We start from the raw sequence: 23294 nt of genomic DNA, 5'->3' as shown, positions 1-23294 counted from the left end.
TTCTTTTAAATAATGATTTTATTACCTATGTCATTTGCTTAACCTAAATGGGGAATTTGAAACATATGGGGACCTATAAATATGATCCTTAATGGGCATGGCCATGTCTTGGTAACCTGGTTGTCTTTTCTCTCTTTCCCCAAGATTTTTATAATATTTTTTTATATATATCATTAAATGCAAATTTATTATAAAAAAAAAAGTGTTTGACAGTTGTTTTAATTTATTCTTGGATTTGAGATTTAAAAGTGTATTTGTTATTTACCTACATACAGTCAATACCCACCTTCACCTGCTCCAATAAAATCTCTTCTCTCTCTTTCTCCTTCAATAAATTTTGCTCCTTTCTTAACCATTTTCATTTTTCTGTTCTGGGTAAGAAAAGATCTACAAGAACCACTCCTCTAAACCCAAAAGAGAAGAAACTCCCATTTTCAGAAAATCTGTCTTCTTTACATTCGACCCAGTTAAGGAATCTCTACTCTTATGCTTCTTCTTCCGTTGATTCGACTTAAACCAGTTCATTGAGGCTGAAATTAGAGAGATTCCTTTTGTTGGAAAGTCATTTGCATGTTAATCAGTCTTGAAAATGCAAACTGACTTGTATTTTTATTTTCTGTATGTTGACACCGATCGGAGAATCGCCGGCGTTTTGACGGAATCTGGTTCGACAGTTCTGCTCTCAAGTCTAACTTTGTAGTTCAGGGTTTTTCGAGGTAGCCGATGTGGTGTTGTTTTCAGAGAAATGAGGTTGTTTCAGTTAACTGTCATCATTTTACAGGTAAAGTAAGCTAATTTTGATTTTGGGGATTTAGGATTTTTAGTTCTTTGTTATTTGTTCATGCATTTGTTGAATCTGAATGGAATGAGCTCAAAGAATCCTTATGGCTGTCTGAAATTTGCTTGAGCTAATGAGGAAACTTTCACCCAAAAATGAACCCTAGAAGGCCTAGAATGCTAGATTTAGGGTTCATTTCAGTGAGGGTTTTCGGTTAATTGTGAAGACTGTATTCCATCAAACTTATATTCAGCTGTCTTTTATGTTAGAACTTCATGGATGTAAAATATAGATACTGTCATTAACTGGTTTGATCCAATGAACTAATTGAATAATGGGTACTTGGAATCTTCCATTGAATTTAAGTAGTGTAGATGATAAACCACATAATTTTTGCAGATGTTACTGATTTTGTCGCGGGAAATACTTTGTTCAGTAGACCAAGAATACCATCCATGGCCAGAAACAGAAACAGAAACAACTCACGATAACAATATAATATCATCGCATTCTTGTATTCACGACGAAATACTCAAACAAAGAAGGCGACCGGGTAAGAAGATCTATTCGGTCACACCACAAGTTTATGATCAGGCAGAAGAAGTCTCTAAGCCCCTTCACCGAAAAGGAAGAACTTTACTTGGATTCTCAACTGCCCAAGAAAATAAGCAAGTGAATAAACCTATTAGGATTTATTTAAACTATGATGCTGTTGGACACACAATTGATAGAGATTGCATCAATGTTGGTGATGTAGTTAAGGCAAGTGAATGCTAAACAATTTTTCTCTAAAAGGTTAGTTTTTTTTACTAATAAGTTTTTTTTTTTGTATTTGAAACTGAATTATGGATCCAAAACCAGCTTGGTGAGCCTGCAAATTCTAATCACCTTATGCCCTTTTGCAATCCTGATGGAAATCCTCAAGTTTCCGGAGATTGTTTGTACAATTGCACCTCAGATGATATATCCGGTGAAGACAAAAGGCATCGTCTTAGAAAGGTATCCATGTGAACTTTGTTTCGAAGAACCCCAATTGAAAATTATCTGTCTTTATAAAAATTGGGATTAAGTGGAAAGAGTCTTGCCTAATAGACCAAATGTATCAAGTTCGATTTCCACTTTACAAGTACAAATTTGACAATTTATAGATCGAGATAGAACATTAAATTATGGATGATGATCGTTTAGTACACTGTTTATTGTATTTGAATCTCTTGACATTTGATATAGGCTTTGGAGAAGACGGCTGATTGGTTCAAAAAGGCTTTAGCTGTCGAGCCTGTGAAAGGGAATTTAAGGTTGAGTGGTTATTCTGCTTGTGGACAAGATGGAGGTGTACAACTTCCAAGGGAATATGTTGACGGTAATATAAACATATCAACAATCAGATGAGATACGCAGATTCAACGCTCCTTGATTGTTCTTATAAGTTCATCTCTCGTTCTTCTTAGATGGTGTTCCCGAAGCAGACCTAGTTCTTTTGGTAACAACAAGACCCACAACAGGAAACACTCTAGCGTGGGCAGTAGCATGTGAACGGGATCAATGGGGCCGAGCTGTTGCTGGTAACTTTTTAAATATTTTTTTTATAAATATAAGTCAATCCTGTTAAAAAAAATGTGATATTACATTTTTAACGTACTAAATGCAGGACATGTGAACGTTGCTCCTCGTCACTTAACAGCCGAAGCAGAAACACTGCTTTCGGCTACACTTATACACGAGGTGAATTGATTATTTCCTTTGACGATGTTATACATCGAGTGCCCTTATGTTCTTCTCAGTTCTCACCATTGAGTTTGCTGAATGAATATGTATCTTAGGTTATGCATGTTCTTGGTTTTGATCCTCATGCATTTGCTCATTTTAGAGACGAGAGGAAGATAAGACGCAGCCAGGTAAATATTGTTAAATCTGTCTTATTAAAACCGAAACCAATAAGATAAATTACCAATACATCTCAAAGTTTTCATAAATTTCAAATCCATTTATAGGTTACGGAACAAGTCATGGATGAAAAAATCGGGCGTATGGTTACACGTGTGGTCCTTCCTCGTGTTGTGATGCAATCACGCCATCATTATGGGGTAACCGACGCTTAATTTATCATTCTTAAGTTCAATTTCAATTCTTATAAAATTATAATTCCAATTATACAAATCTGAACATAGCCTAATTGTTTTACATACCCTACTTGCAGGCATTCTCGAAAAATTTTACTGGCTTAGAGTTAGAAGATGGTGGAGGACGTGGCACATCGGGTACTCATCCTTTCCATATATGTATATAGAGCTTTAATTTTCTTTTATGTTTTGGTGAGTAAGCTTTGTTTTGATCAGGCTCTCATTGGGAGAAAAGGCTTATGATGAATGAGATAATGACGGGTTCAGTTGATACGAGATCAGTAGTTTCAAATATGACGCTTGCCTTGTTGGAAGATAGCGGTTGGTATAAAGCTAATTATAGTATGGCTGATCGTCTTGATTGGGGCAACGGAGAAGGAACCGAGTTTGTTACATCTCCATGTAACTTGTGGAAAGGAGCATATCATTGCAACAATACTCAGGTTTCTGGATGTACTTATAATAGGGAAGCTGAGGGATATTGCCCAATTGTAAGCTATAGTGGAGATCTTCCTCAATGGGCTCGATATTTTCCACAAGCAAACCAAGGTGCGGTTTACACTTTCTCCTTAGTAATATACAATATGACTCGGTGGTGGCTAGAAACATTTTTATATCGGGTTTGAAACCCACCGTTACCCACCCAAAGTAGCTCAAATGATATGGAAGTTGAGAAAATACACTTTGTTTTCAAAGGAGATCAGACCCATATGAAAAAATTAGCTGAAATAATGTTTAGAAACATTAAAATTAGATGGGTATCATCTTAATAAAATGTTTGAAACATTGGGCATGCAGGTGGGCAGTCATCACTAGCTGATTACTGTACTTATTTAATAGCTTATTCCGACGGATCATGTACAGATACAAACAGTGCTCGATCTCCCGACAGAATGTTGGGTGAGGTCAGAGGATCTAACTCAAGGTGAGGTTCTCTTTAACTTTATCTTAATGCTTTTATTTCCTTTTGTGTTCTTTTTTTAAAAATTATAAAATTCAGGTGTATGGCTTCATCGCTGGTAAGAACCGGGTTTGTACGAGGCTCAACAACCCAAGGAAACGGTTGTTATCAGCATAAATGTTTTAATAACTCGTTACAGGTATGATTCTGAGGTATTTTATTATTGTTTGGTTTAATTTAAAATAATAATAATAATACTGGTATTGTTATCTGGTTAGATTGCCGTTGATGGTACATGGAAAGTATGCCCTGAAGCCGGTGGCCCAATTCAATTTCCGGGTTTTAATGGTGACTATTTTCTTCTAGTTGTGTTTTTACAATTTTATGTTACCAAACCCTTAATGTTTCTCCCGGGGTTTTGCAGGGGAATTGATTTGCCCCGGTTTTAATGAACTATGTAGCACGAGACTGGTCCCCGTGTCTAAACAGTGCCCTAATTATTGTAACTTCAATGGAGATTGTGTTGATGGAAAATGCAGCTGCTTTGTGGGGTTCAATGGTCACGACTGTGGTAAAAGTAAACCCGATTGCCCCTTTGTCTTCCCTAAATGCTCTACTGTTTTTTTATACCTACAAATATTTACAATTTTATTGCTTTGTTTGCAGGATTTTGTCCGAATAACTGTAATGGGCACGGAAAGTGTCTTAAAAACGGTATCTGCCAATGCGACAATGGGTATACTGGCATTGAATGCTCAACTGGTATGAAAATGTCAAAAACCGAAACCTTTTTTATTTTTCTATTAAATTTCTATTTCGGATGCAGATTTAAATGAGTTAGAGACACGATACAAAATGATTGATTGTGTTTTTCGCCTAGATTCATGGATCTAGATGAGAAACCATTTGACTAAGTTTTGTTTTCAAATGTGAATCATCTATACCTGATAGTTCAAAAAAATTTATTGACAGTTTCTAATCTGGATCGAATTAACATTGTCAATTGTATGCAGCCGTGTGCGATGAACAATGTAGCCTACACGGAGGAGTATGCGATAATGGAGTATGTGAATTCCGTTGCTCAGATTATGCTGGTTATACATGTCAAAATAGCTCCACCCTTACACCAAGCCTCCTGTTTTGTAAGCAAGTGCTGAAAAACGACGGACCATGGCAACATTGTGCCCCTAGTGAGTTAAGCATATTGCAACAGCTCGAAGAAGTGGTTGTAAGTCCAAATTACAATAGACTCTTGCCCGGTATTGCTACCGGACAATGGTGGAGAAGGCTTGCCAAGCCTCGGGATGGACACTGTAAATCAGCTGCTCAACAACTAGCATGTTGGGTAAGGCTTTCTCATTTCATTAATCAAATTATTCAAATCATCTATCAAATTTCAAATTACCCTTATATTTTTAATATTTTAACAAAAAGTATGTACCTAAAAAATCAAAAGATCGTGAGTTCGATTTTCACTTAAAATACTTTAATTTGAAGTGGATGTTATTGCTGTGTAGTCATATTTAACTTCCTAAATTCAAAAAAATACAAAAAGATATTTTAGTATGAAAAAAAAACCCACTTTATTAATAATACCCTTAACCTGATACAGATCTCGATTCAGAAGTGCGATAAGGATGGTGACAACAGGCTTCGAGTGTGTCATTCAGCTTGTCGGTTATACAACTTGGCATGCTCGGCTTCACTGGACTGCTCGGATCAGACCTTATTTAGTAACGAGAGTGAAAAAGAAGGGCAATGTACAGGGTCGGGCAAGATCCAATTGCCATGGTATTCCAAGTTTAGGTTGTTGAAGTTCTTGATATGATAGGTTCCTAAAAGTGGGTATTTATGTAAATTAATGCAGTTTTTTTTCTTTCTTTTTGTTGTTGTAAAAGGTGGGTTAAAAATAGGTTAATTTTAAGGTAGAAAATAGCACAAATTTCAAAGTGCTATAGAAGTAGAGTGTTTTGTAGAGAAAAATGCAATTAGTTGTATGAAAAAAAAAGAAACTTGGTTGAAATGTTATAATCTATGCCGAAGGCTTTAATTCAATTTTATATTCTCTTTATTAAATACAAATATGACTAAATTATTTGAAAACATTTTTCCCAATGAAAGTGGCACAATATCTTAACTTGTATTCTATACTTTTTACTACAATTTTGACATTTGTGTAGAAAATTTTATACTTACATTCAAGAAAAATTATAAATATCATATTTATTGAATAAACATAGTGTTAAATTTATATTTTATTATTTGATTTGCAACAAGTTGATATGGCCGAGTTGGTCTAAGGCGCCAGATTAAGGTTCTGGTCCGAAAGGGCGTGGGTTCAAATCCCACTGTCAACATAATATTTTTTTACGGAGTTTTGCTTCTCATTTAAAGTGCGATTAATCTATCCGGTAAAATTTTAGTATATCCATTTTAGTTTTACCTTTACAGCATATAAAACACCATTTTTGTGCTACTCATTTTTACATTTACTATTTATGTATTAACAATTTTTAATCTCTTTTTACCTACAAATCTTTACCATTCACTCAATGCACAATTATATGTCAATAAGAATGTTTCTGTTTAGTTTATATATGACAAATAAGGATAGGTTAATAATGACTTCAAAGCCTTGGTTTCATGACAATGTTTTTAAATAACTATGAGATATCATTATATGTAAGTCTATGACCCGGTTGGACAAAACGATATGAGATAATCCGACCCGCTACAAGTGCGTGTGCTCGAAGCATCATCGTAAGCGTAACTATACGCCGTCGGGCACGCGCTCTTGAAAATAGTCGAGTACTCTGTCGGAGAACACGTCGCCGGAGTCGAATGCTCTCCCGTGCAGCAGAACTCCGGCGAATCGAACGCTGCGCACGCGCTCTTGCATGCCACCACTTCTCCGTTCTCCCCCGCGATCCTCAGCTCTGGCGGGCACCCTCCATTCACATCCGCAACACAACCGGCGTAATGACACTCGCCGTCACCCGAGCCGATGGGATGGATCCCGATCCCCACGTTGTGCCCGTCGACGAGACTGACGTCGTAGAAATCTTTCTCGTTGACGGGTCCAGAGCCGAGCGTGAACTCGGCCAGGGTAACTGGAGGTGCGCCGCCTCCGACGCACCTCAAACCAGTTCCACAGTCGCCCGTGGCACAATTCCCTCTTTGAGAATCGTCGAACTGGCAACCGGTTCTTGCCCAGAACCGGCCAGACCAGCCAAATGGTGCGGAAAATTGGGTTGAGGAGCCGGGAGGCAACTCGAGGCCTCCTTCGGCTAAGATGGCGGCTCCATTGGCCGATAACGTGCCTGGCCAGACCGTGTAGCTGCAACGGTTTTCAAGGGTGAAGATTGTCGCAAAAACACGAGTATTGCCTAAGAGAAAAAAGAGAAATAACAAGCGGGCAGGCGCCATTGTATCGGGATTTAGGAGAAAAATAGGTTGCATGGTTTTATTCTAAAATGTTTGAGTTAATGTTGCTATAGTTGAGAGTGAAAGGTAACCTATTTATAGTACTTAGTAAATGATTATTTGATTGGACAATGATAGATCATATTTTAAGATTGCCTAGGAGACAAAGATTGTGTGTCATTGAAAATAACAAAAATTCATCTTGGGTGGTTTACCTTCTAAATCCACAACACCCAATGGCATTACTGTAAATTTCTCCAATATCAAGGCCATTTTTATGTATGTGGATCTCACATATGAAAGGTTAGTTAACTTAAACATTTTTGAAGAAAAGATACCAAAACAAAGATCGAGATTAACACTTAACAAATAGCTAAAAAACCGACATCATAGAGCACAACAATTGACATAAAAACCACAAGAAACGCAATTTTTAATCAGTCTGAAATAAAAATTAAATTGAAGAATATTTAAGAACACAGAAATCACAATTCCTTTTTACCAAACTGTAAAAATGGGAAGGGTTGAAAATCTAGGTAAGTAGCGAACGCGAGATATGCACAGCTAAAACCAATGTAAATTTTGAACCACACAGAAGAATAAAACGTAAGACACAAAAATATTGCAGTTAAAGCAACTACAATTGTGACATTTACCAAGCATTTCATGGTTGAAAGTTCTCCTTCTGTTCCTTCATTTGGAAAATAACCGTCAGCAATAAAATCTGAGAGTAACTGATCCTTTGCATGGAATCTGTCTATTAGCCAACTCGAAGCCTCCTTTTCAGATTCTGGGATCTTATCAACTGGAATACGTTGAATATGGATATGAACTTCTGAAGGATTCACACCAAATGCATTGTCCAAGAATGAAGGACAATCCGGTTTGTATGCAATGGTAATATCATACACTGCAAAACAATCAATCATATCAATCAAGTTAGCGGTTAAGATTTGACAGACCAAGCCACGTTTTAATCAAGGTACTTTTAATGCGAATCAAACTTGGAAGCTCACCACTTGAGTTTAAAATTCTTACCATTTGAGTGGATACTTTATATCTTCTTTTATATTCTTAAAATTTTGTGTGTTTTTTGGTAAGGGGGGAAACAATAACTGTCTGCATAAGAAAATAAATACCTGCATCTAAGGAGTCTCTTAGAATGTCCAAGCAAGCAGAAAAGCCTTTTGTTTTAGGCAACAACACATTCTTTAATACAGGCAGCCCATTATCAACCGCAAACTTCTGGCTTTTTCTGCACTTTTCTTCGCTATATAAGTATAAAACAACACTATCAGTGTCAGTTCAAACAAAACAAAAAGTGATCAAAAGGGTAAGAAACAAACAAACAATAATAATCATTACGTGAAATCAGTTCCTTCTGGGAAAATGGCAAGCCAAAGAGAATCCATTGGATTAGTAAAGGTGGAAAGCTTTTTCTGCATAATTGCTTCGTCAACTTCCCATTTTCTATCCACAGCAATGAATTCCAAGATATGAAATCCCCAACCGAAGACAGGTAGTTTCATCAAACTTCTCTTAAGCACATACTTGATGGAACCCAAACACCCTTTCCTCAATGCAAGATCCCACAAATACATCCAATCAACCTCAGTTCTGTGATTGGAAATGAGTAAAACTCGTTCCCTTGATGGAACAGTTTCCCCCGAAAAAATTACCCTGGTCTTGTTTATCTTTTCAAATAGGAAAGGCCACAAAGCTAGCCAAAGACCAAAAAGAAATGATATTGCTTTTCTACTAAACTGTATACTGAAAAGGCGAAAACCGATTACAGCAATTGGCACAAAATAGACTAAAAACATGAATGCTGTTGTGAGCAGAATCAACAGACATAGGAAACCTCTAAACATTCTAAGAGGTGTCAACGTGTTATGCTTTATTGAGGAACCCTCCATAATTTTCAGATTGTATAAAAAAAAATCTAGTGTTCAACCTTGGTTTCCCTCCTGCACAAGGACAAAACAACTATAAATGAATATCCTGATGATATATTCAATTTGGGTTGAAGAAATTGATAGTCTTACTTTAGTGGTCAAGAGGGAATGAATTGAAGTCAAGGGCTCCAAGTTACTGCACGAAACTGTTACAAGGAGATCACATCTGGAAACAAATTGGTGAAACTAATAAGGCCGGTGCCACATACAAGTGTGGAAACAATGAAAAAGTATAAATATTTGTTTGACAACAGAGATTAAAACAGTATTCGCCCCCATTTGGAATCACCTGGATACAAAAATTTTGAATACATAAATGTATTTGGAGGAGATTGTGTTTGAAAACCAAAAGATTTATTGGTTGTTTCTCAACTGGATATGAACACAAAAACATAAATTATAAATCCTAACAGGTATAAAAAAACTAACCAACCATAATTGAAAAAACACTGAGATAGGACAAATGTAAACGATTTAAAAATTTTATGTTACAAGTAAAAGGCAAAAAAAAAAGACAAACTAGCAATTTTATGTATAAATTAGACTAATTGAAGGTTTGTTAGCTATTTCCTGGATCATACACTACTTGGGTCAGGCATAAACAGTAACACGAAATTGATATAACACCAAAAATGATAAATTTTAACAAAACATATAATTTTCCATGTATCGAACTGCAACCTGCCTCTTAACAATAATTCATTGGTTAGCACGAGATTTATTCGTTCAAACTCTAATGGACATACATTTTAGTTCCAATGTGTAGCAAGCAGAACATCTAGAGCAACATTACAAAGATAATTTATGAAACCACTGTGTAATAGCCAATGATTGTCCGACAAGCTAGTGTATAAAAGTGTTTTCACCGATCAATATTCATAAACTAAAATGCAACCTATGTTTGTAAAATGAAACAATAGCTGATATTGTTTCTACAAGTATACCAAAACTCAATATGAAAATACTAAGTTTATGGTTCAAATTTGAATTAGAAATTAACAGTCATACATCAATAGGACAGACAATTCATCAAGTCTTGAAATGGTCAGGTTACATTTTAAAGACTCAACAAGAGACTGACATAAACAGCATTTCATTAGCATTTTCTTCATAATTTCATAAGACTTTCCTCCTAATAATGGTTAGCAGATCTCTAGCTAATGAACATTTAGCATGACTGAATTCAAAACAAATGAACTTTCACCATAAGAAATTTAACATCAAAGTATGCCAACAACACTCCATAACATTCAAAATTAGCAGGTTTTGTCTGACCCAGAGCATGTCAGAAAGATTGAAAAGAAAGATATGAAGAAAAAAGGAGTGGATGTAAGTCAATTCAGTAGTATTTTGTCACCTTGTGTGTAAAGCTACAGACAAAAATTTATAGATTGCTACAAAATCTATGGAAGCATAATTTCATCACATCAAATATATACTTGATTATGATAAAAAAGAAAAGAAAAGAAAAGGAAACCCATATATATAAGAGCTTGAATTTACAGGATCCAATACAATACAATACATAGAGAATGAAAGACAGGAAATTAAAACTGGGAAGAGAGAAGAACTAGATGGGTGTTGGGCATGAAAGAAAGAAAGAAAGAAAGAAAGAACTTACACCCATTTGAGATAGTAAAATTGTAGAAGATGGGGGAGTCTTATCTTGTGTAAAATGGAGGAATTTGGCGTGAATCTACCGAAAGGATGGAGATATCTGTTCCGATTATGAATGAGACGACCAAATGAGCAAAGACCAGAGAGTATTCATCACTTTGTTTGTTAATAATAATAAAAATACTCCATTTTTGCTTCTTATGAGAAAATAACGAAGCGGATCCAGAGGAAGAATTATTCTGTGTGCACGCGAGCAGACAAACGTACTATGAGCCTCCATTTTGGAAGATTCTTATCAACTCATTCTCTCTATTTTTTAGTAACCTATTATTTTGGGGATTGGGGATTCTTTTATCTTCATTTTTATACACTTTTAATTTTATAAATAAATAAAATTAGTATTTTTTTTAAGTATTAATATTTTGGTATTTTAATTGATACATTAAGGTCTTGTTTGAGAAAGTGTTTTGTTTTTTAAACTTTTTTTCTTAAAACATCTTGTTTGATAAATATTTAAAAAAAATATTTTTTTGAGTTAAATATTAAATTATCTTCATATTTTGATTTTTTCTTTCTTCATTTTTTATTAATAAAAGTTGATTTTGATATTTTATTAGATAAAAAGAATGGTTAGATTAATGAAATAGTAGATGAAAGGATGGTTGGATTTTAAGAAAAAATACTTGAAAAACCAAAAAAAAATAAAAAAAAATCTTTTTGTTTGATTTTTGAGTTTGAGTAGATATTTTGTGAATAAAAATAGTGATTTAGTATTTTGGATAAAAATTCCAAAAGACTTAATATCAAACCAACTCTAAGAGCTCTTCTCATGCTAGTTTTTATTTAGGATGTTTAAAAAAAACATAGTTATATGATTTAGAAAATTTAGTTATTTAAGTATATATTACTTAAATATCTTATAAGTTTGTTTAATAAAAAATTAATAAAAATAATTTAAAGGATAATTTAGTATTTTGTTTAAAGAATATAATGATTTGATTGATGAAAAGATGAGAGATGTGATAGTTGGGTTTTTGAGTAAAATTTAAAGTTTGTTTGATGTTTGGTTATTCGGATAAAACTTAATTTTTATTTCAAAACTTAAATATCTTATTAATAATTTAATAATTAATTTTATTAATTTAAATACCAAAATTATCCCCTCTCTCTACGTCATTTTATCATTTCTCTCTAATCCTTAATTCTCTCACATTCATCATTCATCGTACCCTCTCAACTCAAAACTAAATTAGTCTTAAAATTTTAAAAACCAATTTTTTCCTAATTTTTATCAGGCAATTCAATATGGAACAAGGCCTTATTTGATCTTTGAATTTTTGGGTTTTGTTAAAAGATTTTTACTTAAAACTCAACCATTATTTCATCTATTTAATTACTATTTTAATTATCAAAATTACCATTTATTTAATTATTTTTTCATTCATTCAAAATATATAGAAAAAAATTTAGAAATACTTTTGTTCTTAATTGTTTTGAAAATTTAATCAAACAGGTTTCTTTAGGGAAAAACTCAAAAATTTTAAATAATTTTAATCAAAACTAATTCGAGTTGTATTTAATATCAAACGAGTTCTAACTAATTTGAAGATTAAAATAATAAGATGATACAATAAAAAGAATTATTTATTTTAAATATAAGAAAAACCAAATAAACCTAATCAAACTAGCTTATTGTACTAATAATTCATTAAAAAAAATTAAAAAGTAACATGTTTGACAGTAGTGTTTTGATTAAAGGTGGTTGACATCTAATTTTTGGGAATACAAATTAGGAACATCACATGTAGGTTCTAGCTTCCAACTATTAAAATAAACAAATAAATGTCAATTATGTTTAGAATTGTTTTTTATTTTTTATTTTTTTTATAAATCTTGAATCAATCTTGATAAAAGGTTCAGTTTAGTAGATTATTATAATATTGGCCTAATTTATCATTTTAATAATTGTTTAGTATATCAATTATTTAAATAAAAAAGAGTAAAAACAAATAAAAAAATATTGTCAAAAATAAAATTATTGATATTATTTTATTTTTCTAATTAAATACAAGGCTATCATAATTAATTTAAATTAAATTTTTTTTTAAAAATAGAATGAATATAAATTAGAAAGGTAAGCAGTTAAGTCTTTTTATGGTCATAAAATCATATAGTATTAATTGGTTTTCTAAAGATTTTTATTTTTTTTGTCATCGATTTACGTGGTATTGAACATTTTGACCATATTTCGTTTTCAATAATTCAAAAGTTAACCATGTTGTTTATACGAGAAAAAATAATGAAGACACGAAATGATTCCCTAGGTTAGCCCATGATCTCTTAAATGTTATTATTACGCCCTCTTAAATATGTTTTTAGTGTAAATTGAACCTAATAAATGAATACTCTTAAATATGTTTTTAATATAAGTAGAATGAGAGTTTAACCTTTTTTTAAGTCAATTAATTTGGGTGAATAAATTAGTGACCATGGTTAACTTCATAGAAAAGGTAATTTGGGTGGATAAATTAATTGGAGGATGTTAGTCATAATCTCACTTAAATCAATGTGTTAGCGGTAAGAGTAAACTTAAATACTTTTTTTTATGTTAAATTTTTTTTCTCATAAATTTAATTTCATTCGGAAGCGTTTTGAGTTCAAGTGGAGATCATGATTGTGGGGTGTCATACTAGTTCTCCTTTATTAAAAAAAAAATTCTTCTTAAATTAATATAATTAATATGTAAAATATTATTATCATAAATAGTTAATTATTTGAAAGATAAAACAACATGAGCTAGTGATGACACTTCATTAAAATTGTGAAAGAAGAAAAACATTTTTTAGTTTATGATAATATAATTTAGATTGAATAATTAATGGGTGTGATGTAGAGAGATACAGATGAAATTATATTTTATGTTTATATTGGATTAATACAATTAATAATTAAGAAATAATTATTAAAAAAATTAACAGTTGAGAATAAAATCGTGAGGAAACCCAGTTCATCGTTTTCTGAAATAATTAGTTACGGAACTCAATATTTTATTATTGATAAAGTCTTTTTTTTTTAAAAAATTCAAAAAAATAATTATTGATCTAATCAAACCTTTTATTTGTCAAATGAATGTATATGCCAATTAACATTTGAGAAGCAACTAAATAGTCATAAACATTTTTTTTATAAAATAAATATCATTATGTGACAGTTCATTCAAAAAATGATTAATTTAATTACTAGTTGCTTTGTAAATTTGTAATTCCAAATGGATGAATGATAAATAAATTTGCATTTGGTAAAAGAAAAAAAAAATGTACAGTTATATTTGAGGATCATGTGCAGTTAGGATTTTTTTTTTTTTTTTATCTTTTTCTATAATTTCTTTAAAGTGATAAATTGTAATTTTAGAATAATATAGAATTTATTTTTTTTAAATAATTTATGTATAATAAAATAATAATAACACAAGGTTAATGGACATGAGAAAAAAAAATCACAAGAAAATAAGAAAAAGTTAAAAGCACGTCCCTTAACAATTAACTTTACAAGGATTGTTATAGATTTATTTATAAAATAAATCAACATCAAATAATTAAATAAAAAATTAGATATTAAATACTATGATAAATTTACAAAAACTTAAAATTTTAAAGAAAAAAAGTCTAACAATTTTGTAATTTTTCAAGGAGATTTTAATTTTGTGAGTACTAAAGTAAAGTAACAAAACAAATCAATCAAATATAGTCAGACAAATATTAGAAACAACACAGAGAAAAAGTTATATTAAATGATAACTATAAAAAAAAAATTTAGAAACTCATCAAAATAATAAAAGAATATACCTTTAGGAGAAAATAAGTTAATCTCATTTGCTACAATAAGATAACGAATACGAATTCAAGAAAGGATTAACAAGACCATTGAAGGGTACAAACATTAAACGATTCACCCACAATAGATAATATTATTTAAATTAAGGATGAAACATTCAATCCAGTTAAATAATATCACCAAACAAAATAATACAATTTTCAATTCTAACAAAATGTCATTAAAAAAAAATAGTAAGAAGAAAAAATTTAATATTTTATTAGTATAATATAATTCAAAAACATAAATTAATTGCATTTAAGAAAAGTTATTGAATTATTGTACTTACAATACATACGAGGAATAATTTTAATTTTAATTTTAATTTTAATTTTAATTTTTTTAACCTAATAAAAGATGAAAAAAATTGAGAAAGGGGCCAATAGGCCATTCTAAATTTACTACTTTTAAAGGTACGTTTGTTTCTCTATCAACTTTCTTTATTTTTACTCAGATTTCTCCACCAACCTAAAGCTAGATTTGATATTAGGTTATATGATTTATTTTAAACAAAGAAAATAGTCGTTAAATAATTTAATTAAGCTTATTAGAATAATCTATAAATTATTTTTAAAAATATTGATGGGTGTTAATTTAAAAAAATAATTCTATTAAAAATATATATATCAAATAAAATTTAATACCGACCAATCTAGGTTAAGGATAATATAGGCTAATAAAGCCCACTAAAAATGTTACATAATCTCTTTTTTTTTTTAATTTAATTAATTATTTATATTTAAAATAAAAAATAATACAACCCCTAAATTAAGCACCTCTAAATATTATTTTTCAAGTTCATTTCGACTTTAATTCCTAAACCCCAATAAAAAAAAAGATATAACACAACATCAAACAAGCTCTATTGATGGTAGGTAGAGTAGGATTTGACAGATTGATGGGAAATTGACAACAACAAAATCTACCGACATTTCTGTTGAGGTCGATTGATTCTGTGTTTCTTTAGATTTTTATCTATAATATCTTATTTCTTTTGAACTATACAATTATTTAATTAAAAAATTAAAAATTTATTACTTTATTTTTATAAAATTTAATTTTAAATAAAAAATATTATAATAATTTAAGTAATTGAACATTCAATTAATTTACTTTTTTTTATCAAATAAATTATTTATAAAAAAAAACTGATAAAAATCCTTGCACAACCAACTTCAAACAATCATTTCTCTATTGTTCAAGAAAATAATCAAAATTTTGTTTTAATTTGAATATTAAAAAAATGCCTTAGAATAAAAAATAACAAATTTGGGATTAAACACTTGAGTCTTGTTCGGATTGGAGTTATTCTAATAACCTAGAGGGGAAAATGAGTAATGATTTGGTAATGATTTTGAGGAGATTAGAATATTTTTGGTAAAATTACTTAAAGAGTATTGATATATAATAATAAAATAATAAATAATAATTTAAAATAAATGGTATTTTAATATTTTGGGTAATGAATTGAGTGATGTAATTGATGAGAGGGAGAATGAAAAGATGGTTGAGTGGGTTGGGTTATTTAAATAACTTATTTTAGATTTGTATTAATTGATTTTGAAAAAACACTTGTCTGATGATAAGAAGGGTTATTTGAATTTTTAATTGACTGTATTACTAAAATTTTAGTTTGATTGATTTTGAAAAAACACTTGTCTGATGATAAGAAGGGTTGTTTGAATTTTTAATTGACTGTATTACTAAAATTTTAGTATGTATTTAAAATTATTTTGATGTTTTAGTCTATAAATTAAATAATTGAATTGTTAAAAATAAAATAAATGTAATAGAATATTTATAAAAAAACCATAAATATCCATACCCCTTCAAATTTTATATTAAATTCGGATGGTCATCCATTGCTTTCTTTGACTATGATTTATCATCCTTTCTTTACAAGGAGATGAAAGTCCACATTACTTGTTCAATTGAAAAGAAATTTTAAAATTAACTTTTAAATAACTTGTAATAATTAGGTTTTGTGAGATTTGTTTTAAGAAGTTAAATAAAACAAAATTATTTTTAAAAAAAGATTGGTATATTTGAATTAGAAACGGTTCAATGTTCCATAAACTTGATTCAGTGACGGATTTGTGTAGGATTTGGGAGCCCACTACGAAAAAATTTTACAATAAAATATGACATTACATTCTATTTTTTTAAAGAAAATTTCAATATAATTCACTATTTTGTTTATCTCATTATTAAAAAATTATAAAACTTATCATTTATTCACTCATTTTATCTAATATTTTCTCGTTATTTATTTAAGTTCACCATAATTTTTTTTCAAACTCACTTCTTCTGAATCCTGCTGTCCGTCCTGACTCGATAGAAGAAAAATAGATATTATTATTTTATTTCATTTTGTATATTTTAAATTAATCTAGATAAATATAATAATTTTGTCTCATAAAATAAAATAAAATAAATTATATATTATAATTTGTTAAATATTATATTAAATTATATTATGACTTTAGAAAATTATATTATTGATATATTTTACACCCACTTGAGTTGGATTAGTCTTATTTCTTTTATGTATAATTTAAATGATAAAACTTGTTGAAACACGAAATTAATTGGATTTGTATAAAATTGAGTTGGATTTATAACTTAATTTTATATTTAATTAATCAATTGCTTTACTTTCTTATGCCTCGTATTATGCTCTATATTCCTAATTGCCTTGTATGTGTTCCCCAACCTATCCTTAATCTCATGGACCCTTTTTGTTCAAATTATGCGTCTGCATGTCTTAAAACAAATTTTACACCGACTTTAGTTCGAATTTAAACTTGGTTTGTTGTTTATTATACGAGTTTAAGCCATTTGGAGGCCAAACGATTTAAAAATTTTTCATTTGAACTAATTAATTATTGAGTTCTTAAGAAAAAAATGCATGTGTTAAATATCATATTCTAATTAGTTAGGGAGAGAATATATATCTCTAGAAATTTTTGATGAGAATTTTTCAGCGAAATTTTCTGGTAACTGATTTTTAAAATTTTTTTCCATAAACGTGCACATCATTTTACTCAGCAATAATAACAAATCAGAAACTCAATCACATCAACGGAAGAGCAAGAAACGCCGTTTGTCGATTGAAATACGATCGGCACTGTCGGCACAACACAATCGATGGCACGATCGACACGAAGAGTAACTACTCGGTGTGGGCGTTGAAGATGTGGGTAAACTTACAAGCACAAGGAGTGTGAGAAGCCGTGATGCACGACGAGGTCGACGAATGAAATGATAGAATGAATCTCGCCGCCATCTATCAAGCACTCTCATGGTGTCCGAGAAGAATTCTATCAAGTTAGCGTGAAAGACTCTAAAGACAATGCATGTTGGAGTAGAGAGAGTCAATGAGTCAAAAATACAAACCTTGAAGACACGCGATTCGCATGAAGAACGGGAAATCAATAGATGATTTTGCCATTAAACTGACATCCATCGTGATTGGTATCCGCTCGTTGGGAGAGAAGGTGGTGTAGATCTTTGTCGTTAAGAAATTCTTTAGAGCCGTACCACAAAAATACATGTAGATCGTTACTGCAATCAAGCAATTTGGTGACCTCAAAAATATGACTGTCGAGGAGATCGTCGGTCGTCTCAAAGTCTACGAGGAGAGACTTCGCGGCTACGAAGACCAAGAGAAGGAGCACTTATTTCTCACGCATGATGAATGGATACCAGGAATGAAAAAAAAAAAAAATAGAGAAGTTAAATTTTCTTCTAGATGATTTAATCATTACCCTTTCTAATCTGCATTAATTAGAAGTTTTACATTGTCTCTTACATTATTTTAAAATTTAAAATACTAACCATATTTTAATTATTTTATTCAAACAATTTTAATATATCAGTTTTACATAATCAAACACTTCTCAAAATAAAAACATTTAATAATAATAATAATAATAAAATATATATATACTACCAGTCAATGAAAATGTTAATTAATTGAAAAGCAATTAATTAATAGCTAGAATTAATAATGTGAAAGCTTCCCATTCATCTCTTTTCCTTTTTTCTTTTTCTTTAGTCATCCTAAAAGGAAAAGGAAAAAGAAAAAGTTTATATAAGAAACTTAACTACTAAGGAGTAAGGAGTGTATTTTGAACAAGTATAAGATAAATGTTATTTTATTATATTCTTACATCAAAATCTAACTATTGCAATCAAATCACCTCTTAATAAGATTTTAAATAGGTTCTTTATTAAATTTGTTAATGAATATCTAATTAATATATATATATATATATATATAATTTGTAACATGTGTTATTGTTTATTACTTTACTAATTATTTGAAAATTTATTTTAAAAAATGACACTATTAATGTACCCATAAAATGTAAGTGATGAAACTAAATGCATAAAATTAAATATTCGAAAAACAAAATCATCATATTACTACAAAATAATTTTGTCTAATATTGAAGAATATCTGGAATGTCACTGATTTATTAAATGGTTAAACTTTGAAGTGATTAGAATGGTCCCTTCCATCTAGTGATGGATGATTTAGGTAAGCTAATTCAAAAATAATAATAATAATAATAATAATTTTTTTTACAATAAAAATGTGATATTATTTTTTATTTTTTTTTAAATTAATATAATTTATTTTTTATTTATCTAATTATTAAAAAAATTACATTTATGCCCCTAAATTTTAGAGGCCCACATATATCCTGCTTTCATAGTAAAACAATTTATATTTTTTAACTTTAATTTGATGATTTATTGAAAAATAATACCAAAATTTCTAGGCTATATTGCTTACACTTGTCAATCAAGAATAATTATTAGAATAATCAAGACTTATAAATGTTGAATCCACGTCTTCTTCTATTTAGAATAATTATTTAAATATTTATTATATAATTATCAATCAATTAAGTAAATAATATTAATCTAAAATTAAATATTTTAAGAAAACGATTTTATTTTGAATTTTTTAATAAAATTAATAGTTCTAAATATATATATATATAATTTTATTTATAATATATTATTAAAATATATAATTATTATTTTTAATACTTTGAAATGTGAAAAACTTCATAACAAACTTTGTTCACTAAATTTGAGTAATAAGATTTTTTTATTCAATGTTTTTAAGTTATAATGAAATAATTTATATTAAATTATATTTTAAGAACATTTTCACCATATTCTTGTAATCTTTATAAAAAATATGGATTTTTGAAATAGTAATATCTTTTCAAAAAAAAATCATTACCTACAAATATAATATTTCTCTATTTTTCATTTTTGAAAATAGTCTTATCACTTTTATTAACATTGTTAACGTCAATTTAAAAATAACTGTGTTAACTATAGAAGTTCGTGTGTTTTGTTATGACATATTTAGAATTGGAATTAGATCAATTCAATATTTATTGTATATTTAATGATGCTAACTAATTACAAAAATTAAATACATTTTACACCAAATAATTTCAATTATATATATATAGGATTGTATACTATTTTTTAGCTGTCTCTTTATAGTTTATTAGTTTTATTATATGTTATTAAAAACTTGTCTAATTTAATTTATTTTATGATTTTTATCTTAATATTAAATAAAATGTTTAAAATTCTTATCAAAGGAAAGTAAAGTATTTTAGTAATTATAAGATTTACATATATTAGTAGTTAAAAATAGAATGAAAATTAAAAGAAGATTATATAAATTTTCTTAAAAATCACAATCTTAACATTAAAATAAAATACTAAAAGAAGATTACATAAATTTAATAAAAATATTATTAGTAAAGCAGACACACTTCTTATTATAAACTATGTGTTAATGTAATTATAAAACATTGTAAATAAATTTAATTTAAAATTTGTTCTCATCTATATCAAGATCACACAAAAGAAAAGAAAAATACATTTGTATGTACAAATCAAACTCTAAATATTAAAAAGGAAAAAGAATTACCAAAACTTCATAAAAGTAATAAAATAACTATTTAAAGGCTTATTAAGAAAAAAATAATTTAAAAGTAGAATTATTTCAGAAATTTTCTTCTCAAATAATCAACATTAATAAATAAAAAAAATCTTCTACTTTAATTTGCATCGAAGTATGCCATTTAATAAAAATAAAAATAATAACCACTGAAATAAATAAATTAAAATATCACGTTGAATTCTAATTTAATATATTTACAAACTTATTTTTAGTAATTTAATAAAACCAGCCTCACTTACTTTCATTGATTTTTTGCTTAAATAATCAAAAGCAATTACCAATTTACTTTTTTTCCTTTTTTTTTATGTGTTACTTAATATAAAATATAAGTATAATATTATAAAATTGCAAACAAAATATGAGAATAAGTCCTCAATTTTTTTTAACCCTAAATCATCTATTAACATAATCATGCACTTGAAAATTTACAATAAAGTTTAGTTTGAAGTAAAAATATTATTAATATATATATAATTAAGATATATTATTTTATCCAAATCAATCCCCTCATATTAAATATTTAATTAAAAAGAATGTTTTCAATGTTAAAATCAAATTTAATTTTTATTTCCAAACATAACCCATCATATAAACTAATATGGTAAAACTCCAAATATAAAAATAATAATGAACTAAGAAATTTAATTAAAAGTAGGAAAACATAAAAATCAAACCCTATAATATACCAAATTTTTTATAAATCAAATAAAATTAAACATGAAATATCTTAAAAAACAATTACTTACACTTTTCAACACCATTATTTTATTCTAAATATTAATAAATTAAATTAAATATAATAATTTATTTTTTTCTTTCATTTAAAAACAAGTCGGTCAGTCTTCCACTTGCCCAAAAAAAGATCCTGACCGTAAAACAATGCCTAAATCTCCCTCTCTCCATTTCCAAATCTTTCTCCTCTTCTTCTCTCTCTCCACACTTTCCCACGCGCCGCTGTCATCAGCCCACGCGCCACCATCATCCACCACTTTCTCTCAACAAAAATTCAGAGAAGCCCCAAAATTCTACAACTCTCTCCACTGCCCCATCCTCACCGTCGCCGACGACTACGCCGGCACCGACGACAGTTTCCTCTGTTCAGAAAACGCCGTCCACGTAGCAATGACCCTCGATCTCAACTACATTCGTGGATCATTGGCCGCCATTCTTTCTGTTCTTCAACACTCTGTCTGCCCAGAAAATGTAATTTTCCATTTCGTAGCTCCCATCAATGGAAACCCATCAACGTTACAAATTGCCATCATTTCTTCATTCCCATATCTAAAATTCGATATTTACAAATTCGACACCGCCGCCGTCGCCGGATTAATATCAACTTCAATCCGATCTGCCCTCGATTGCCCACTTAATTATGCTAGAAGTTACCTCGCCAATATTCTTCCATTATGCGTTCGGAAAATCGTGTATCTAGATTCCGATCTGATTCTCGTCGACGATATAACCAAACTCGCCGCCACGCCTCTCGTCGGCGGCGCAATCCTCGCTGCACCGGAATACTGTAACGCGAATTTCACTTCTTATTTTACTCCCACTTTTTGGTCGAACCCATCTCTTTCAATTACGTTTTCGGATCGAAACCCATGTTATTTTAACACTGGGGTGATGGTTATCGATTTAGATCGGTGGAGGGAAGGGGATTATACGGCGAAGATTGAGGAATGGATGGAACTTCAAAAGATGATGAGGATTTATGAACTGGGTTCGCTTCCTCCGTTTTTGTTGGTGTTTGCCGGAAAAATTGCTCCGGTGGATCATCGATGGAATCAACATGGTTTGGGTGGGGATAATTTTCGGGGACTTTGTCGGGAATTGCATCCTGGTCCGGTTAGTCTTCTTCATTGGAGTGGGAAAGGGAAGCCATGGGATCGACTTGATGCTAGACATCCTTGTCCTTTGGATGTATTATGGGCACCTTATGATTTGCTTAAATCACCATTTTTGATTGATTGAAGAATTCTTAAGATTCTGCTTATTAGATGAGGAAAGTAAAAAGAATAAAACTTTAGGGATTGAACAGAGGAAGAAGAAGGAGCTGTCCGCCGGAGAACCGCCGGAGAAGGAGGAGGATGGAGTAAATAAAAATATTGGTCATGAATTCTTGCTTCTTTTGGACTTGTCGGGGAAATGGGGATGAAATTAAATTCATTTTATAAATTCAAATTGTAATCTTTTTTTAATGTGATATACTTGATAATTGGAATTTTTTAATTAATTCAATATCCTTAGTTGAATTCAATCAATTCATTACAATTTGACTTTTAAATGTTTGAATTTGTGTTTCATCTTTAGAGTTTAGTTTCTTTGTATTATGAATGAAATTTTGTAGCGATATATCAGTCTTTTCGGTAGTTGCTGAAAGATTATTTGAATTGTAATCGATGTTATTTTTTGTTAGACTATAATCGTACTTTCAATTATTGTAGTGACATTATCTAAATTTTGTTCTAGAAAGTATGTGAGGTCGTGGGGAAATTCATCGTATCGTGGTTTACCGTTTTGTTTTATATTATTTTGTTGAGATTAAAACACTCATTTTTTTTATATATTATTATCCTTAAAAGAAAACAACTAAGTTGAATTCATTTGCATAACCTTCTAATAC

The 23294-nt window shown here is 29.8% G+C and overlaps 4 protein-coding genes and 1 non-coding gene across 6 annotated transcripts; 3 read left to right on the top strand and 2 right to left on the bottom strand.

Moving 5' to 3' along the window:
• Positions 1-1175: 1175 nt before the first annotated feature.
• Positions 1176-5862, top strand: LOC124930942 (leishmanolysin-like peptidase). The gene is made up of 16 exons (XM_047471318.1): positions 1176-1540; positions 1640-1777; positions 2009-2141; positions 2230-2343; positions 2430-2503; positions 2602-2676; positions 2773-2865; positions 2979-3039; positions 3118-3450; positions 3700-3826; positions 3902-4001; positions 4081-4150; positions 4227-4379; positions 4469-4564; positions 4816-5147; positions 5415-5862. Exons 1-16 carry the CDS (start codon positions 1178-1180, stop codon positions 5628-5630), a joined length of 2478 nt encoding a protein of 825 aa, XP_047327274.1. The 5' UTR covers positions 1176-1177; the 3' UTR covers positions 5631-5862.
• Positions 5863-6078: 216 nt separating this feature from the next.
• TRNAL-AAG lies at positions 6079-6159 on the top strand. The gene has a single exon. It is a non-coding gene; the product is annotated as a tRNA-Leu (tRNA).
• Positions 6160-6372: 213 nt separating this feature from the next.
• Positions 6373-7228, bottom strand: LOC124930589 (pathogenesis-related thaumatin-like protein 3.5). Its single transcript, XM_047470922.1, has one exon. The coding sequence runs from the start codon at positions 7226-7228 to the stop codon at positions 6491-6493; it is 738 nt and encodes a 245-aa protein (XP_047326878.1). The 3' UTR covers positions 6373-6490.
• A 411-nt stretch (positions 7229-7639) lies between these two features.
• On the bottom strand, positions 7640-11010 carry LOC124931977 (probable 1-acyl-sn-glycerol-3-phosphate acyltransferase 4). Of its 2 annotated transcripts, XM_047472571.1 has the most exons (5): positions 10802-11010; positions 9271-9346; positions 8591-9192; positions 8365-8495; positions 7640-8135 (listed from the first exon to the last, which is right to left on the bottom strand). In XM_047472571.1, the coding sequence occupies exons 3-5, from the start codon at positions 9139-9141 to the stop codon at positions 7711-7713; spliced, it is 1107 nt and encodes a 368-aa protein (XP_047328527.1). In that variant the 5' UTR covers positions 9142-9192; positions 9271-9346; positions 10802-11010; the 3' UTR covers positions 7640-7710. The 2 variants fall into 2 exon arrangements, with proteins under 2 accessions (XP_047328527.1, XP_047328526.1); XM_047472570.1 differs by lacking the exon at positions 10802-11010 and having other exon boundaries at positions 9271-10747.
• Positions 11011-21541: 10531 nt separating this feature from the next.
• LOC124931192 (probable galacturonosyltransferase-like 1) lies at positions 21542-23008 on the top strand. Its single transcript, XM_047471588.1, has one exon. It carries the CDS (start codon positions 21551-21553, stop codon positions 22640-22642), a length of 1092 nt encoding a protein of 363 aa, XP_047327544.1. The 5' UTR covers positions 21542-21550; the 3' UTR covers positions 22643-23008.
• The last annotated feature ends 286 nt before the right edge of the window (positions 23009-23294 follow it).

The sequence above is a fragment of the Impatiens glandulifera genome, chromosome 3 (genome assembly GCF_907164915.1).
Source record: "Impatiens glandulifera chromosome 3, dImpGla2.1, whole genome shotgun sequence".
In the NCBI taxonomy this organism is placed as follows: domain Eukaryota; kingdom Viridiplantae; phylum Streptophyta; class Magnoliopsida; order Ericales; family Balsaminaceae; genus Impatiens; species Impatiens glandulifera.
This window is presented reverse-complemented; position numbering and strand designations above follow the sequence as displayed.

Bases quoted from the DNA above. Each gene is read 5' to 3' on its own strand.
- LOC124930942 (XM_047471318.1), top strand. From the start codon at position 1,178: ATGTTACTGATTTTGTCGCGGGAAATACTTTGTTCAGTAGACCAAGAA. The intron at 3,827-3,901 runs GTGAGGTTCTCT...TATAAAATTCAG, and splicing joins GTCAGAGGATCTAACTCAAG to GTGTATGGCTTCATCGCTGG. The intron at 5,148-5,414 runs GTAAGGCTTTCT...AACCTGATACAG, and splicing joins CTCAACAACTAGCATGTTGG to ATCTCGATTCAGAAGTGCGA.
- LOC124930589 (XM_047470922.1), bottom strand. From the start codon at position 7,228: ATGGCGCCTGCCCGCTTGTTATTTCTCTTTTTTCTCTTAGGCAATACT.
- LOC124931192 (XM_047471588.1), top strand. From the start codon at position 21,551: ATGCCTAAATCTCCCTCTCTCCATTTCCAAATCTTTCTCCTCTTCTTC.
- LOC124931977 (XM_047472571.1), bottom strand. From the start codon at position 9,141: ATGGAGGGTTCCTCAATAAAGCATAACACGTTGACACCTCTTAGAATG. The intron at 8,496-8,590 runs GTAATGATTATT...ATACTTATATAG, and splicing joins CCAGAAGGAACTGATTTCAC to CGAAGAAAAGTGCAGAAAAA. The intron at 8,136-8,364 runs GTATTTATTTTC...ATTGTTTTGCAG, and splicing joins AAGAGACTCCTTAGATGCAG to TGTATGATATTACCATTGCA.